At 38.3% G+C, this 15,841-nt stretch overlaps 1 protein-coding gene across 1 annotated transcript in view; it reads left to right on the top strand.

The window, feature by feature from the left end:
* The window catches only part of Antxr1 (ANTXR cell adhesion molecule 1), a 210,261-nt gene that overhangs the window by 27,351 nt on the left and 167,069 nt on the right, over positions 1-15,841 (top strand). The window contains exons 2-3 of the mRNA XM_048352655.1: positions 26-97; positions 5,235-5,306. Coding sequence (XP_048208612.1) covers positions 26-97; positions 5,235-5,306 — 144 coding nt within the window. The remainder of the gene's footprint in view (positions 1-25; positions 98-5,234; positions 5,307-15,841) is intronic.

Below are 15,841 nucleotides of genomic sequence, written 5' to 3' on the forward strand. Positions count from 1 at the left end.
ACAACACCTGCTTTTGTGTTCCCAGGTCTGGGAGTGTGCTGCACCACTGGAATGAGATCTACTACTTTGTGGAACAGCTGGCTCACAAATTCATCAGGTGAGCAGAGCTATGTGTTTGTTTCTCTCAAGTCTCTGGGATATGAGTAAAATCAATCCATGTTTGCTGTTCTCCCTGCTCCTAGCCACTTGGGTGATGATGTTCTTTGATAAAATTGGACTCTCAAGTCTCAGACCAGGGCCAATTCTCTGTTTTGATCTATGCTACATATTATAACTTTGCCTTAGTGCTACCAGGAGGAGCCAGGTTTGTTTTGAAGACCAGAATGGTTCATCCTCTCCCTTCTTTGTTAAATAATATATTCTTGTAAAAGGATCCTTGACAAATTTCCTACACAGTGCCAGCATGTCAGAGCAATTGGCAGATACTAGTGCACCTGTGTGCAAGGTGCAGAATGACCAACTCATCTTAGTCTGCCCACAATTCTCCTAGCTTAGTACTGAAGTCTCATATGCTGGGAACACTAGTTATTCCTGAGAAAATTATAGTGGTTGGACGTGCCAGCCATGTGCTCTATCTGGTAGAATCCCCAGAACATTCTCACCACCACTCCAGACATATTTGAACATAGTCACTGAAATATTGCAAGAATCTTGGAGTTACTACTTCCCAGGAAATAAAGACAGTCAGTAGAAAGGCAAAGGAGAGTCAGGTCACTCTCCAAGGTATCAATGGCTGTGACAGTGCTCACGGATGTGCTTGAAACAAGTTGCCAAGGTCTTTGGTAAAATGGTCTGACCACTGTAAATTCTAACATAGCTCTACATTATGCCAATATGAGATGATTAATTTTTTTGAGTAAGAGTCTTCATCTCAGAATACAGGGTGGCCTCTGAGTTCAGACTAATGACAGCTTCCTCTCAAACTCATTTATTGACCAACAAGTCCCTCTCTGCCTAATTGAAGGGAAGAAGTTACAGAAGACCTCTTTGTAATGCTCTAAATTGGCACTGATTGTAGGGAAGGAGTTAGGAAGTGACTTCTCATAATGCCAAAAATTGGAAGCTGCAGCAGGAAATCAACTACATCCACATGATCAGGAGAACAGAGGTGGAGAAAAGAGGGTAGAAAAGAAACAAAGGGAAGCTAGAGAAGCAAATATATTAATGGCATTAAAAAATAGGAGAATCATTGAAATTTTGAATGGAAAGAAATTACTTTCCAATCAGAGGAGGCATTCAGTAGTCCCTGATTTGACTATCTCAGTGAGAATTGCTGTTTTCTTGGGCAAATAGTCCAATAATAATTGAACAATTTCAGTTTTTGGATGTCTTTTTGTTATTGAGCCAAAATGTCCTTTCTTGTACTCTCCTCTGCTGGCCCTTTGGAGTGACATTGAATGCATCTGTGTCCAGAGACATGACAGGATCTGCTCTGTCTCTACTGCTGTCCTTGTCTTTTCCTTCTGCAATCCAGTGCAGTGGAAAAGGCTCTGAAGTTAGATGCGCTTTTGAGTCCAACCACCATTGTGCAACCATAGCAAATTACTTACATTGGCCGAACACTGGTTTCCAACTAAAGATTACACAAAGAAAGCATGTGTAAGCCAATTAGCCCAGCCCCCACCTCGGGTGGCCACTGGACATCTCTTGCCTAGCTCTAGCAGTTCCAGACTCTTCACTGTCCGAATCAAAGACAGGAGAGGGGTGTGGACCAAGGGAACACTTAATCCAACGCCCTTGCTTCACGAATGAAGAAACTGAGGGTCACAGAAGTGAGCTTACACCTCAGATCGTGAGGCTGTGCCCCTGACTCCCTGGCTCTGGACCCCTTAAGGTGTGTCATCAAGACATCTTACAAAACCCTTGAGACGAAGACTACATTTTGTTCACTATCACAGCCTAGGTACCTTTCAGAGTATCAGATACAAAGTCCATGCTCCATCAATGTGTGTGTGTGTGTGTGTGTGTAAAACTACTAGTACTGGGGCCTGGGAGCTGTTGTTTATTTATTTTGCACAAAGCTGGCACTCTGCCACATGAGCCACAGACCTACTTCCAGCTTTTTGGTGGTTAACTGGCGACAAGAAGCTTATGGATTCCCCTGCTTGAGGTGGCTTCCAACTTTGATCTGCAAATTTCAGCCTCCTGACTAGCAAGGATGGCTCCATTAATATTTTTTTAAATGAAGTTTATTGAAATTAATTCTTTTTTTTCTTTTTTGCCAGTCCTGGGCCTTGAACTCAGGGCCTGAGCACTGTCCCTGGCTTCCTTTTTGCTCAAGGCTAGCACTCTGCCACTTGAGCCACAGCGCCACTTCTGGCTGTTTTCTATATATGTGGTGCTGGGGGCTTCATGTATACGAGGCAAGCTCTTTTGCCACTAGGCCATATTCCCAGCCCCCATTAATATTTTTGAATCAATAAATGATTGGATTACTTTTACTTAGTCATTTGAGTAAATAGTCTAAGGCAGCTGATGCTGCAAAAAAGAAATCCATTCAAGAATAGTGGTAATATTGATAAAATGTGTACTATTCCCAATCTCAGTGACATTCTTAACATACCAAGTCCTATTGTTTGCCTTTAGCCTGACTCCTGTCTTCCTAATAATGATTCTAACTCTTTACCACATTTCACACACTTCTTTCTCAGCAGAACCTCATCACGTATTACATCAAGAACTCAGAGAATGGGGGCTGGGAGTATGGCCTAGTGGCAAGAGTGCTTGCCTCCTACGCATGAAGCTCTCCGTTCGATTCCCCAGCACCACATATATGGAAAACGGCCAGAGGGGACGCTGTGGCTCAAGTGGCAGAGTGCTAGCCTTGAGGAAGAAGAGGCCAGGGACAGTGCTCAGGCCCTGAGTCCAAGGTCCAGGACTGGCCAAAAAAAAAAAAAAAAAAGAACTCAGAGAAGAGCAGATAAGATAATTGCCTCAAATTCCAATCCCGCTCCTAATAACTTCATGTATGTCCTTCCTACCAGTCCCTGAGGGCCAAGTGTCGTCCCTTTTAAAAGCCAACTTCCCCATTTTAGTCCCATTGTGTGCAACCACAGGTCTTCATTTCTTTCTTACATTCCCACCTTTCCCTGGGCACCTTTGCCCACAGACATTAACTAATCCTTTTGCCCTTTGTCCCCAGAAGAAATGATGACAAAAAAAAATTGATGATGTTTTTCAATAGATACAACTCTACTTCTTTCCTGGCCTTGTCACTTATCCTTGAAGACTTGCTGTCTCTATACACTTTCTTCTCATTCATTTCTTAGCCACTGCCATCTTGCCTCAGTCTCTACTTTCTACATCCTGTTTCTCATCCACACCACTAAGGATGCCCACTGCAAGCATCTTGTAGTCCTTAGTTTGCTGAATAGAGAGTCTTTAACCGTTGCCAATGAAACCCTCCCTAAAGCTCCCTCCTGCACTGGCTCTGGTTTTCCTCTTCTCTCACCAACTTTGCTAGTCCTTTCAATGTCAGTATTGATTCTGTTTGGCTCACAGTTATTCTCACTGCTGTCAGTTTCTGTAAACACATTTGCCCACATCAGTTGACAATTCTCCAGTCGGGATTCACATACCAGTTGTGTCTTGACACACATTTCCCCATTTCGAATCTGTTCCTTTCAGAGCTGAATTCAGTGGTAAACACAGTTGTATAATATAGTGACTAAGAACTCAAATTCTAGAATCAGAACTTTTATGCCCCAGTCCACCATTCCCTGTTGTATAATCTGGGGAAAGCTGCCACATCTTTCAAGGCCCAATTTCCTCTTATAGAAAACAGAATTCATAATAGTGCCTATCTTATACATTTACTTCAGATGTCAAAAGATCATAACTCTCGATGAGGACAGTACATGATACATGCAACTCCTCAAGAGGTTGAAGAGGTTGGCCCTTACTATATTACTATGATGATGATGATTGCTATCATCATTTAGAACATGGGATCCTATGCCTAGCACTGATGAGATAGTAGCATTCAACTCAGTGTCATGGACAGGAAGCCAAAATATCTTTCAAAAGACCAGTGTTCAATTCACCAAGTATTGCATGGACCCTACCAGGTACTAAAACACCACACTAGGTTTCCAGAGATGTGTCAAACACAACAGAAAAAAATGTAGGCAATAAGAGCCACTAGAGGTTTTATAGCAGATAAGTGATTAGATCTGACTTATGCTTTAAGAAAATAATTTGGGGAGCAGTGTGACAAATACATTGGAGCAAAGAATGACACCAAGAAAAGATGTCATCTTAGAAACAGCTGCACTGGCCAAATGACTGAGGCGAAGGTCCTAAGTGAAGGTGTAGAAAGGGGAATCAGGTTTGAAGATCACTTGGGGAAGTGAGAACTATGAAGTTTGGAGCTAGGTCATGCATGGGAGATTATTACCTTGTAAAGAAATAATCTGATGCTAGCATGGGTGCACCAGTTGGGTGCCCAGCGAGAGCTACATGGGATAGCATGGCATTGCTGAGCCCATTATAGTCTGGGGGCCTAGCCTACCACCTGAGGAACATGTCCAATCCTCAGCTGATCATTGTGCTTCTTACTGCAGTGTGAATTTTACATCCACAATGCTCTTGAACACTGTCACATAAAAGCGCTGCCAATCTACTCATTAAAAGTGAGATACATAAACACCAAGTGGAATACATATTCTGTGGCCAGTAAATTCATTTTCTCCTTAGAAGATAACCTCTCTGGGAAGCCAGGGAAAAATTAAAAGCTTATTGTAATCCTACTTTCAGATCCAAGGAAAGTTGTTCTAAGATGTTAATGGATAATAGCGTCAAGCCATGAAGGTCTAAGACCTTTTCTCCACTTGAGGTTTTCAACTTTATATATCAGCATTTCACACTTTATAGACATCTTGCAGGCCAGGCCTCTTCTAGAAGCATCCTTCAAACAGAATTTAAGGCAGTTTCTCACTTGTGACCATGTTCCCTGAGAGATGGTGTCCAAGCAGAAGTGGTCTCTAGGAAGACACAGCATGTCTACTCTTTGGTTCACAATTTTGAATCTAGTATCCAAATGCTTGAGACACCAGATGTCCCCTCCCCCTACTTGATTTTTAATTCCTCAGCTCCAGTAGCTATGATACAAAATAAAAACAATAACACACACACACACACACACACACACACACACACACACACACTAAACCTAGAAAGGAACACAATGCCACAGGCTTTCTGTCCATCCTAATGGAGTTTTGTTTTCCTTCCAGTCCACAGCTAAGGATGTCCTTTATTGTCTTCTCTACTCGAGGAACAACCTTAATGAAACTAACCGAAGACAGGTAAGAATACTGCTTGTCCTTGTCATTAGAAAGTCCATCTCTTCCTGAGGAGCTCTGAGATTTGTGCCCTAGAGCTTTAGTCTGGTGATTCATGGAGTCACTCTCTTTTAAGACTAGAACTTTGTATCTGGGCTCTTCTGCCCATTAACTGTGTGTGTTTCATGTGGTGACTGACCTGTGCCATGATTCACTGCTACATTGCTACATTCCCAAACTTACTGGCCTACAGAGGAAATTTGGCAAATGATATCTCTAAAATGCCTTGTCGGGAGTCTGGTGCTGTTTGTAACATGTGTGACTTATGGTAACTTAATTGAGCACAGGGTATTTGATTTTCTTTACTGTATATCTTATTTGATCTTCACAATATCCTTACAAGACAATAAAAGTTCACTATTATATCTACATAATATTGAAGTAAATTTATAGAGTTAAAAAAAACTGTTATAAAGAAGGCATGAATTAGTGAAGATTCTCATTTCAACAGGAACAAGTTTGTGGTTTAATTGAAAGAAATAGTATAAAAGATATCAAAGGGATTTACAATATATGTGTGTATACATTATACATGTGTTTGAATGCAGTATAGATATATAGACAGATATAAATATAGGTATGGATGTTATAGATGTAGATATGGTCTAGTGATCAGATATTCATAGAGGAAAAATTATGGGAAGGTTGAAGGAATAAGGTAGAAAATAAATATAGTGTGTTAAGATGAGCTGAAGAAACCAATTCAAAATACAACACTATGTCTTTTTATCATATTGCTTCACATAGCACTTTAAATATCATTTCATATTTATCCTCTTAGAACCATTGTTATGTTAGTTTCGGATGGTAACTGTAGTCATTTGACTCATAGTCATTGACTCATGTGTTATGCTTTTTTTCTGACTTCTTTTAAGATTTCTTTTTTACCTTTAATGCTCAGCTGTCTGGTTGAGATGTGTTTGGGCAGATTTTCTTTGAGCTTATCTGATTTTGGCTTGGTGAAGCTTCTTGAACCTATAGATACAACTTTTACCAAATTTGAGAAGGTTCTACCCATTGCTTTTCATTTTCTTTTCTGTACCAATCATTCCCTCCTCTTTCTGGGACTCCAATATGCAAGCATTCGATCTTTGGACCTTATTCCACATTCCCTGAAGTCTATTTCTTTTTCACTTTTCTTTTCTCTCTTTTTCAAATTGGGTAATTTCTGTTGCTGTTTCTTCAGCTTCACTAACTCTTCAGTCACTCTTACAGCTGTTTACTCAGTTCACTTAATTTTGTGTGGGGACTGCTGGGAGCTGAACCCCCTTGGGGCCCTACATATGGCAAGGAAGTATTCTACTACCGAACACCTAAATTTCTCTAGCCACGCTTAATTTTTCAGTACGGACATTGAGTTTTTCAATTCTAAAATTTTACTCAGTTCTTTTCAAGCTTTTATGTCTCTGCTTAAAAGATTTCTCTATTCCTATTCATTACCAGTGTGTGCTCCATGAATATCTCGGGTTTGGCATCTTAATTGCCTTTGCCCTTGAGAATTGATCTTATTTTCTAGGTCCTTTTATTTGTTGAGTGATTCTAGAGGATAACATGAAATTTTTGAAATGTATGCTGTTTAGACTAAGGATCATGTTTAAATTTTCTGGAAAACGTTTTTTTTTTCTGTGTTTGCTACAGTAAGCAATAACCCCAGTTATACTCAGCCCACAAGTGCTATCTCTTCTGTGGATGGTGGTTTCAATGTCAGCACAAACACTTTGCTTAACTTTTTGTTTCTGTCCAAAGCCCAAAGCTGCACATGTGAGGCGCGGGCTTGAGCCTGGGACTTCCCACTTTCACATCCAGAATCCCTCCATCAATCTGGCCCATGGAGGACCCCTCTCCAAATACTCTGGCAAGAAAGACGGGCTTTCTGTGGGAGCTTTGGCCACCCACACTGCTGATAAACAACTTCCACTGAGGCTACCCTTGGAAAAATCAATATGGTCTTCACATTTTTGGAACCATGGGTATGGGGGACTTTCCCAGAAATATGAGAATTTTTAGACTATTAGCCATGGCCATGTGACTAAGATTTACCTGGGGCTGAAATCATAAGAGAAATCTGGAACTCAACCTTGTACGGGTTGTTTCTCTAGGTTTTAATTTTTTACTCAATCTACCAGCTGTTCTTACTCTGTCATCTTCATGCGATTGACTCTTGACTTAACTAAAGGTTTTACCAGAAGTATGGGCACCACAAAGCATGCTTTGTGTTGTCTGTTGTTATTTGAGTTTTTACAGATGAGGACACTATGTTGAAACACTCTCCTGAGGTCAAATAAGTATTCTGATATCTGTGTTCTAAATGTGGTCCAATTCATGAACTTTCCATCATACCATGGTGCTTTTCTCATACATTTGAGCTTCCTCAGTTTAAATAATCAACAAATTATAACAAAGTCTGCCGTTTATTGCATTAGCATTAGAGAGTGTGTAATGATAATTTAAGTATTATTGGAATAAAATAACTTACTTATCTACTACCTACGAATCCACAAATACCACAAGAACAGGCCCAACATTAATTGACATCCCTCAAATGAGATCATTTCAAAAGGCTCCACTATTCGTGTAATATAAATCAGGAATCTATATGCAATACAATCAAGTTCATTTCTGTTATTTGTTAAAATAGTCACAGATTTTCTTTTATCTACCATAACAGTGATTATTTTTTTAAGAAAATTTAAAAATATTGGGCCATTCTTGTATTTTTGTTCCCACTTGCCTATTGTTTTTTTCCATATAGATATGGACTTTATTTTCTGTACATTATTTAGAAAGTTAGTATCCTTATTCAAAATTACGAGTGGGCTTCCATTGTTCTTTTGATGACTACCTTTATTTTTCTATTTCATTAAAGTCAATGCTTTTTCTAGAATTTATTATATGTTAAAAGGTCAACATCCAACATTCCACCATTGCTACCATACAATCTTTCATTACTGTTAATTTCTGAATAGTTTATATGTGTAATTTTGTCCTCGAATTAGAACGATTGAAGAAGGTACATTCCAGTTTCCATTGGGAAATTTTGTTTATCCTTTTTTTTGCTAAGAGTTATTGCATTTTTTTCGAAGAATGTGATATAGGTTGTTGTAACTTTTAATCTATCAATCTCCACTGATGGACTACTTTGTAATCCAATTTTAACTATTATGAATAAATATCTGGAAAATATGGATAGAGATAGAGCAAGGGAGATAGACAGATAGATAGAGAGCAAGAAGTTCGATGTAAGAAATATTAAAACTTTAAGTATTTTATATTTTTATTGTGAAGATGGACATTTAAAATTGTTCTATCACAACTATCTACTTGAATTTTCAACACATTTTTTAGAATTTACATGGTATTATTTAGAGCATGTTTTATATGGAATATGCTTCTAATCACTATAAAATAATATTTTAATTTTTTATGTGTTATGGCCTTTGTCCAAAATTATTAAACTTGAATTTTATTTGTACTTTCTGGCCATATCTTTGCCTATTCATTATTTTTTATCTTTCCTTTACACTTTGGCTAATTTTTCAGTGGCTTCAAAAGTATAATTTCATTTTCATTCTAATAACAGTTGCCAGTGAATTTTGCTTTACCTAGTAGTGGCAGGAATTAAATAATACCTCGTTTCATTTTTAGGAAATATTTACATTATATTTTTGTAATATGTCAAAAATAATTTTAACTTAGTGTAATATTTATTGTCTTAACTGAATATACACATTGAACACATACAACATTTCCTTTCAAATACTTGAATGTTGTATGTATTATTGCTTTTGTAATTCCCAGTTTTCTTTTTTTTCCAAAAATATGTGAATACTAAGCTTTCTGTATCACTACTTATCTGAGACTTTCTGTTTACCTACTTACAAATATTTTAATTGAATGTAAAATTTTTATATCTTAACTACCGTTTTCCTAAACTGACAGTAACACACTATTGACTTGTACATATTAGAGAACTGAACAATAACAATTTAATATCTTTTTTTCTTAGTAGGTAATTTGATCTTTTTCCTCATGGATGCTTGTAGGATCTTTTAAAAATCTTAATTCTTTTAAAGGTCAACAGCGTATATCTGGGTCTGAGTCTTTTCATTAAGTTTGTATATGCTTTTTTAAAATGTTTAAACCCTTCCATGTGAAGACAAATTTCTTCAGCTTAAAACACTTTTCCTCTATTGTTTTTATTGTTCTTATTATTCTATTTGTTCATTATACTTTTGAAATCTACCCAGCATCTCTCTCTTTTATATTCTAAGTATGATTTTGATTCTCTTTATCATTTCAGTTAAATTTCTGTGGCCATGTGTCAGTCTGGTCCTGTAATTCACTAACTCAAGTCAATTAGTCTCATTTTGAATTTAATTTTACAGTACTCAGTTTTCTCTTCACTATTTCCATTGAATTTTCAACTGGCAAATAGCTTTCATCTCTATGGATACTTTCCTATTTCTAAACTTTTCCGGCTGTGTGTGACCTACTATTATTTCAGAGATGGAATGTCTTCATCATAAATATGAATTACAGTTTGTTATGTGTGCCCCTTTCTCATATTACTTCAAAGGGGAATATTTTCTCAAATTCCAAAAATAGGTCCTTTCTTTCCAGGCTGCTGAGACTTTCTCTCAGTATAGTGGTGTAGAAAAGAATCCAACTAAATTTTTCAGTACTAGGACTCGAGCTGTTAAAAATCCTGTGGGTTCTTGTTGAAAATATTAAAGATCTCAGGCTAAAGAAAATGAAATTTAGAGACAGTGTAACTTCTTTTTTAGAGAATCAACAATCTTTGCAAAGTAAAAAAGAAGAGGAGGCCAAAGGAAGATGATGAGGTGTGGGTGCTAAGGGCATTCTTCTAATGACCCCAAATATCAGGATACTTTGCCCTTCCCTTCTCTAATCTCAGAACTCTAATTCATACAAGGATTTTTAAGTTCTGCCTTGAGAACAATACCCTTCCCTATCTTTCACAGTGATTCTTTAAGCAATTTGGAAAGAGAAGTGAGAGTTAAATGTGTGAAAACTAAGATCACTCTTTGACCAGAAATCTCATCTTTCTTCTAAATTCTGCAAGATTCAAATACAAAGAATCATAACAAAACAGGCATGGGTCAAGGAAGTATTATACCTTATCTAGCCCACTGACCATGTTTTAGGGCCGAGGAGAATGATTCTTTGGGTGACTGAATTATTTGTCCAAATCCATTCATGTACTCAGATATAAGAGGGTATTCTTTTTATTCACAAAATTAATTTCTTAATCCAATGATATGTTCATTTCTTTACACAGCCTGCCCAGTATACCCTGATTCTGCATATGTATTATCTTCTTCTTTCTCATCTGTGGAAAACTCAAATGGAAGCCACCACTATCCGTGTATATGTTTGCCTTAGGTCATCTTTTTTATGAGGTTAATTATATACCAATGAACTAGATAGTAACTACCAATAGGGAAGTTATGAGAATTGTATTATCTTTATATATGCATTTATTATTATTATTATTATTATTATTGAGATGTCTCAAAGCCCTGGAATACAAGTATAGGACCTGGATTTGAATCCAGGAAGCATGGCTTCTATGTCCATGTGCTTTGCCATACTATGGGATTTTCCACCATTTTACTATTATATGCAGTTTTAAATTTATTTTCAAAAATAAATCCAAGAGTGCACAGTTCACCACCCAAACACTCTTGGACTTCTTCAGAGAAACAGTTCCCTAGAAGCATATGCCCTTCACACATTTCATGCTCATAGTCTTGAGGGGAACCTGGCAGTGTTCCTGCCCAAGCAGTAAAGAAGTAGCATCAGCATTTCACAGTGGGGTTCAGAGGTTAAGTATCGTGCTTATGGCTTCAGGAGGTAGAGTGAAAGCCAAGAATGCTTGGCTCAAACTGCTGAGTGGAAATCAAGAGACCACACTTCTCTATCCCTCAGTCATATTTTGGTTTGGTTTACAGTGTGGTTTTGCCATTAGTGTCACAGGGGAAAATGACATGTTCTGGACACATCACTTGATTCCTGGAGCAGAATGATTACAGGCTGCCATTACCAAGAGACATAGTTCTAAATGCCTTTTCTAAATTTAAAAACAATGAGAGAGAAGAGGCTTGGGTACTTTGTGCTTCATTCCATTTTGAGGTAATGGTCATTTAGTTGTATAGAGCTTGATGGCAAAATTAAGAGAAACAGTGAAGGAGTGGGACATTTGCTTATTCTCTTGTCCTGTTATTTGGGAGGTAACAGCATGGAACCAGGTCCATGGGCAGGTTTCCTACCTCTTTCTACCTGTTTCTTTATCCATGAAATGACATAATGATAGCCCTACCTACAGAACTGTGGAAAGGATTAATAGTGAAGAAACAATTGTTGTAATTATGGTTGATTTTAGGTTTTTCTTTCTTTTCTTTTCTTTTTTTCCAGTCCTGGGGCTTGAACTCAAGGCCAGGGCACTGTCCTTGAGTTCTTTTTACTAAAGGATAGTACTCTACCACTTGAGCCACAGCACCACTTCTGGATTTTTCTGAGTAGTTTATTGGACCCTCTTTATCCCTCAGTCTTATTTTGGTTTGGTTTACCATGCGGTTTCACCATTAGTTTCACAGGGGAAAATGACATGCACCTTCCTGCCGGGGCTAGCTTTGAACCACAATCCTCAGATCTCAGCTTCCTGAGTAGCTAGGATTACAGGAATGAGCCACTGGCACCCAGCTATTTTTCAGGGTTTTGATGAGCATCTAGGGTGTCACTTAAAATCCTCCTAGACAGAAAATTGAGGGGAGGGGGAAGAATGCAATGGATGGGAGATAATGATAAGAGGTATGGCATCAATAAGATGCAGTGTACTCATAAACATATTTATTGGTAACCCCTTTGCACAAATGCTGTAAGGAAACTCAGTTGTGAGAAACAGAGAAGCCACAACTTAAGAGGCCAAATTATGAATATTTATTGGAGAGCCGAAGGACTGCTGGTGGACTCATCTCAAAGACCAGCAGCCCCGAGTGCAGCTAGCACAAAGCGTATGTAGTCCCAAATCACACAAGGTGTGTAGAATCAAACCCAGGTGTCATACCTGAGCAAAGCAAACCAGATGAGGACACTTAAACCTAATAGAAGAGCAAAGCATCTAGGGAAACAATTAGGAAAAACTAAGGGCTAATTATCTAGAGGAAGCATGGACACAGTCTCCTTACTTCACAACCACTTAAGGATAATAAAAATAAATGAATGAATAAAATCCTCCTAGACAGACCCTATCTTACACTATGACAGTAAAATCTAACAGTTAATTTTAAGAGTGAATTCCTTAGCTCTCGATGCTTATGGCCTTTTCTGCAGTTTTTTTGGTCGGTCATGGGGCTTGAACTCAGGGCCTGGGGCACTGTCGTGGAGCTTTTTTGCTCAGCACTAGTGTTCTACCACTTTGGGACACAGCTCTACTTCTGCTTTTCTGGTGGTTAATTGGAAATAAGAATCTTACTGTCTTTCCTGCCTAGGCTGGCTTTGAACTGTGATCCACAGATTTCAGCCTCCTGAGTATCTAGGATTATAGGCATGAGTTTTTTCTGCAGTTTTAAACACTGGGCCAATCTACCTTTATTGAAGGGGTATAGGTAGAAATGACTTCTTCAACATGAGTCCAGAGAAAAATGATTGCTTTCTAGCGATGATCTTAGTGGTCTAATTGTCCTAGCAAGTGCTCTTCCAGACAGAAATGCACAGGACTTGTCTGTAGAGGATGTTTGTCAAAGAACTTCTCAAGGTATAAACAAGCCATGGTATAAAACCTCACCTTGGAGCAATGGAGGAGTATGGGGATACATTGGTTTCTGAGTTGTGTACTGAAATCTGGTGTTTCTCAAATTCTTCCACTGGAGTATCTCTATTAGTAAAAGAAAGAAAAATTCCACCTTGTGAGATTCAAGGGTATTGTCAATGGAGCTCATTGGAAGCAAGAATTTTCTTCAAAGTTCTTTCACCTAAAAAGGGCATGTGTGTTGTATTCTGCTTCATGATAGTTATAGGATATGTAGCATGCTAATGATATGCCAGTGTTTTGTTTTATGTGAAAGTCACATGAAGTTCTTTTTTCAAATTTTGGGGTATAACTTATACTGGGGGGTGAGGGTTTGCATGTTTCCTTGCCTTTGTGTACACCACTGTGCTACAGGCCATGTTTCCTTGCCTTTGTGTATACCACTGTGCTACAAGCCATGTTTGGGCACAAGATTTAATCTGGGTTCCAATGTGGAGTCTATCCCCATGTGTATGCTAGTGCACTTCTCAAAGCTTGTTTTTTTTTCTTGTATATAATGAAGCAAATACTATCAACCATGTGGTGTTGTTACAAGTCATTTGTGAATTAATGTATGGAAAATGACCAGTACAGCATGTCTCTCACATTGCAAATATAAATAAATAAAAGCTGCAAATAAGCAGTGGTACTCAAAAATATTTCTGCTGTCTAGCTGAAGACAGCGAGATAAACTTGAGAAGTGATGAGGAGAACTTAAGAATGGTGGAACTGTCACATCCGAAGACAGTCCAAATCAAGACATTTCCTGTGGCCCAACACAAACGATCTGGTATTGGTCAACATTGAATGCTAATGCAGTTTCTTACTATAAGTGAACCACATAAAACAATACCCTAGGAACCCAGAATTGAGGGTCTATCATTTTTATGAATACCATATACTTTTTCATACAATGTATTTTAATGTATTTACATTAATCTTTATATATATCTATAATATACATTTTTTAACTTGCTTTGTACACTTAACACCATGCTTTAGTACTTTTCCCATTAAACATGTAGATGATTCAGTTCACTTTAACTACTGAATACTTTCCATTGAACACATTTATTTGTAGAATATGTTTTGATCCTCTTTGTCCTCATTGCCCTGTTTTGTCCCCCTTCCTACCTTTCTATAATCCCTTGCCCCCCAAATAATCTTCTATTTATGTCTATGTCCTTTTGTTTGTTTGTATTTGTAGATAGAGGCTCCACATATCAGAGAAAACATACAATATTTATCTGAGTCTGGCATATTTTGCTAAACTTGATAAGCTCTCCTGCTCTATTCATTTTTTTCTACAAATAGTATCATTTCATTCTTCTTCAGTGCAGCAGTGTTCAGAGTTGGCCTTGAGAGGTGATTAGATCATGGAGGCTCTAACTTCATCAATGGTTAGTCTATTAATGAATTCACACAAGAATGAATTAGAAGGTGGGGCCTAGTTTGATGAAGTAGCACATTGGTGGCCTGCACTTAAAGGGTAAATATCTCCTTTTTCTTTCCCTTTTCTCTCTTCCTCCTCCTTTTATCCTCCTCCTTCTCCTTCTCTCTTTCTCTCTCTCTTGCTCTCTCACTCTTTCTTTTTCTTTGTCTTTCTCTCTCTCTCTTTCCTGGCTGCCATAAGTAGCTACCACCCTGATTTACAGCCTCGCTTCACTCAATGCACTAAAGCCAAGCTGACCTCAAATAGAAAACTCTGAAATTTTGAGCCAGAATGCATTTCCACTCCTTTAAATTATTTTCTCTGGTATTTTTCATAATGATGAAAGCTGATGAACAGTTCTCCCAAATCTTTTCTCCAAATAGATTGTACCATATATGACTTGTGGATTAGATTTTCTTGTGTGAACCTATCTCCCACCACCAGCCTATCATTGCCACAGAGGTGACAGAAAAGTGCTATCATTGCAACAGGACTGTTGTCCACAGCAGCATGCACTGAAAGCATGTCATTTGTCCAAATCGAGTGTTGCCTGTTACCCACAGTAGGGTTCTTCACTCTCAGATTCCACATTAGAGCATGATGTTGGCTCCACAGGTCCTCATTACATAGGAGCAGAATGCCGCTCTCTCCTTTACCCCTGCAGAAATCATTATGGTCAGAAATGCTGAGCTCCAGGACATCCTTCTGATCATTTTAGATGCCTACCAGCACCAGGATAGACCACACTCTACTAAGCTAAGAGGAACATGGAACTGAAGCACTTGTAAGAGAAAGCCATATAATGGGGCAGTACAGAAAATAGAATCCTCTCTCCATTATTCCTATCTCCTGCAAAATGTGGCTCTGATGAGGAAAAGAGTTACTGAGGAAAGTTCTTGCTGAGTTTGTTTCAAAAGCCAAGAGGCACTGTAAGAAAAGCACATGGTGAAAACCACCATACCAATAATGTGCAAAGAGGAGTTTGAACATCATGTTACCTAAAAAACTCAATTTTCAAAACATTAAAACCATTTTCCCCTTTCGTAGAAAGCAGCCCAAACCAGGAAAACTTAAAACAAAAGCACAAAGCACATTACTGAGGAAACTAAGAAATATTTTCACTATGATGTCATTGCATAGGATGACAGAAAGAGAAAGGAGGAGTGGCAGTGACAAATCAGTGTAGAGGGAAATAAAACATAATCTTGTACAAGAGGATACTGAAGAGGAGCCAACTATAGTTTCCCAGAAGCCTGC

The sequence above is a fragment of the Perognathus longimembris genome, chromosome 8 (assembly GCF_023159225.1).
Source record: "Perognathus longimembris pacificus isolate PPM17 chromosome 8, ASM2315922v1, whole genome shotgun sequence".
NCBI classification, from domain to species: Eukaryota; Metazoa; Chordata; class Mammalia; order Rodentia; family Heteromyidae; genus Perognathus; species Perognathus longimembris.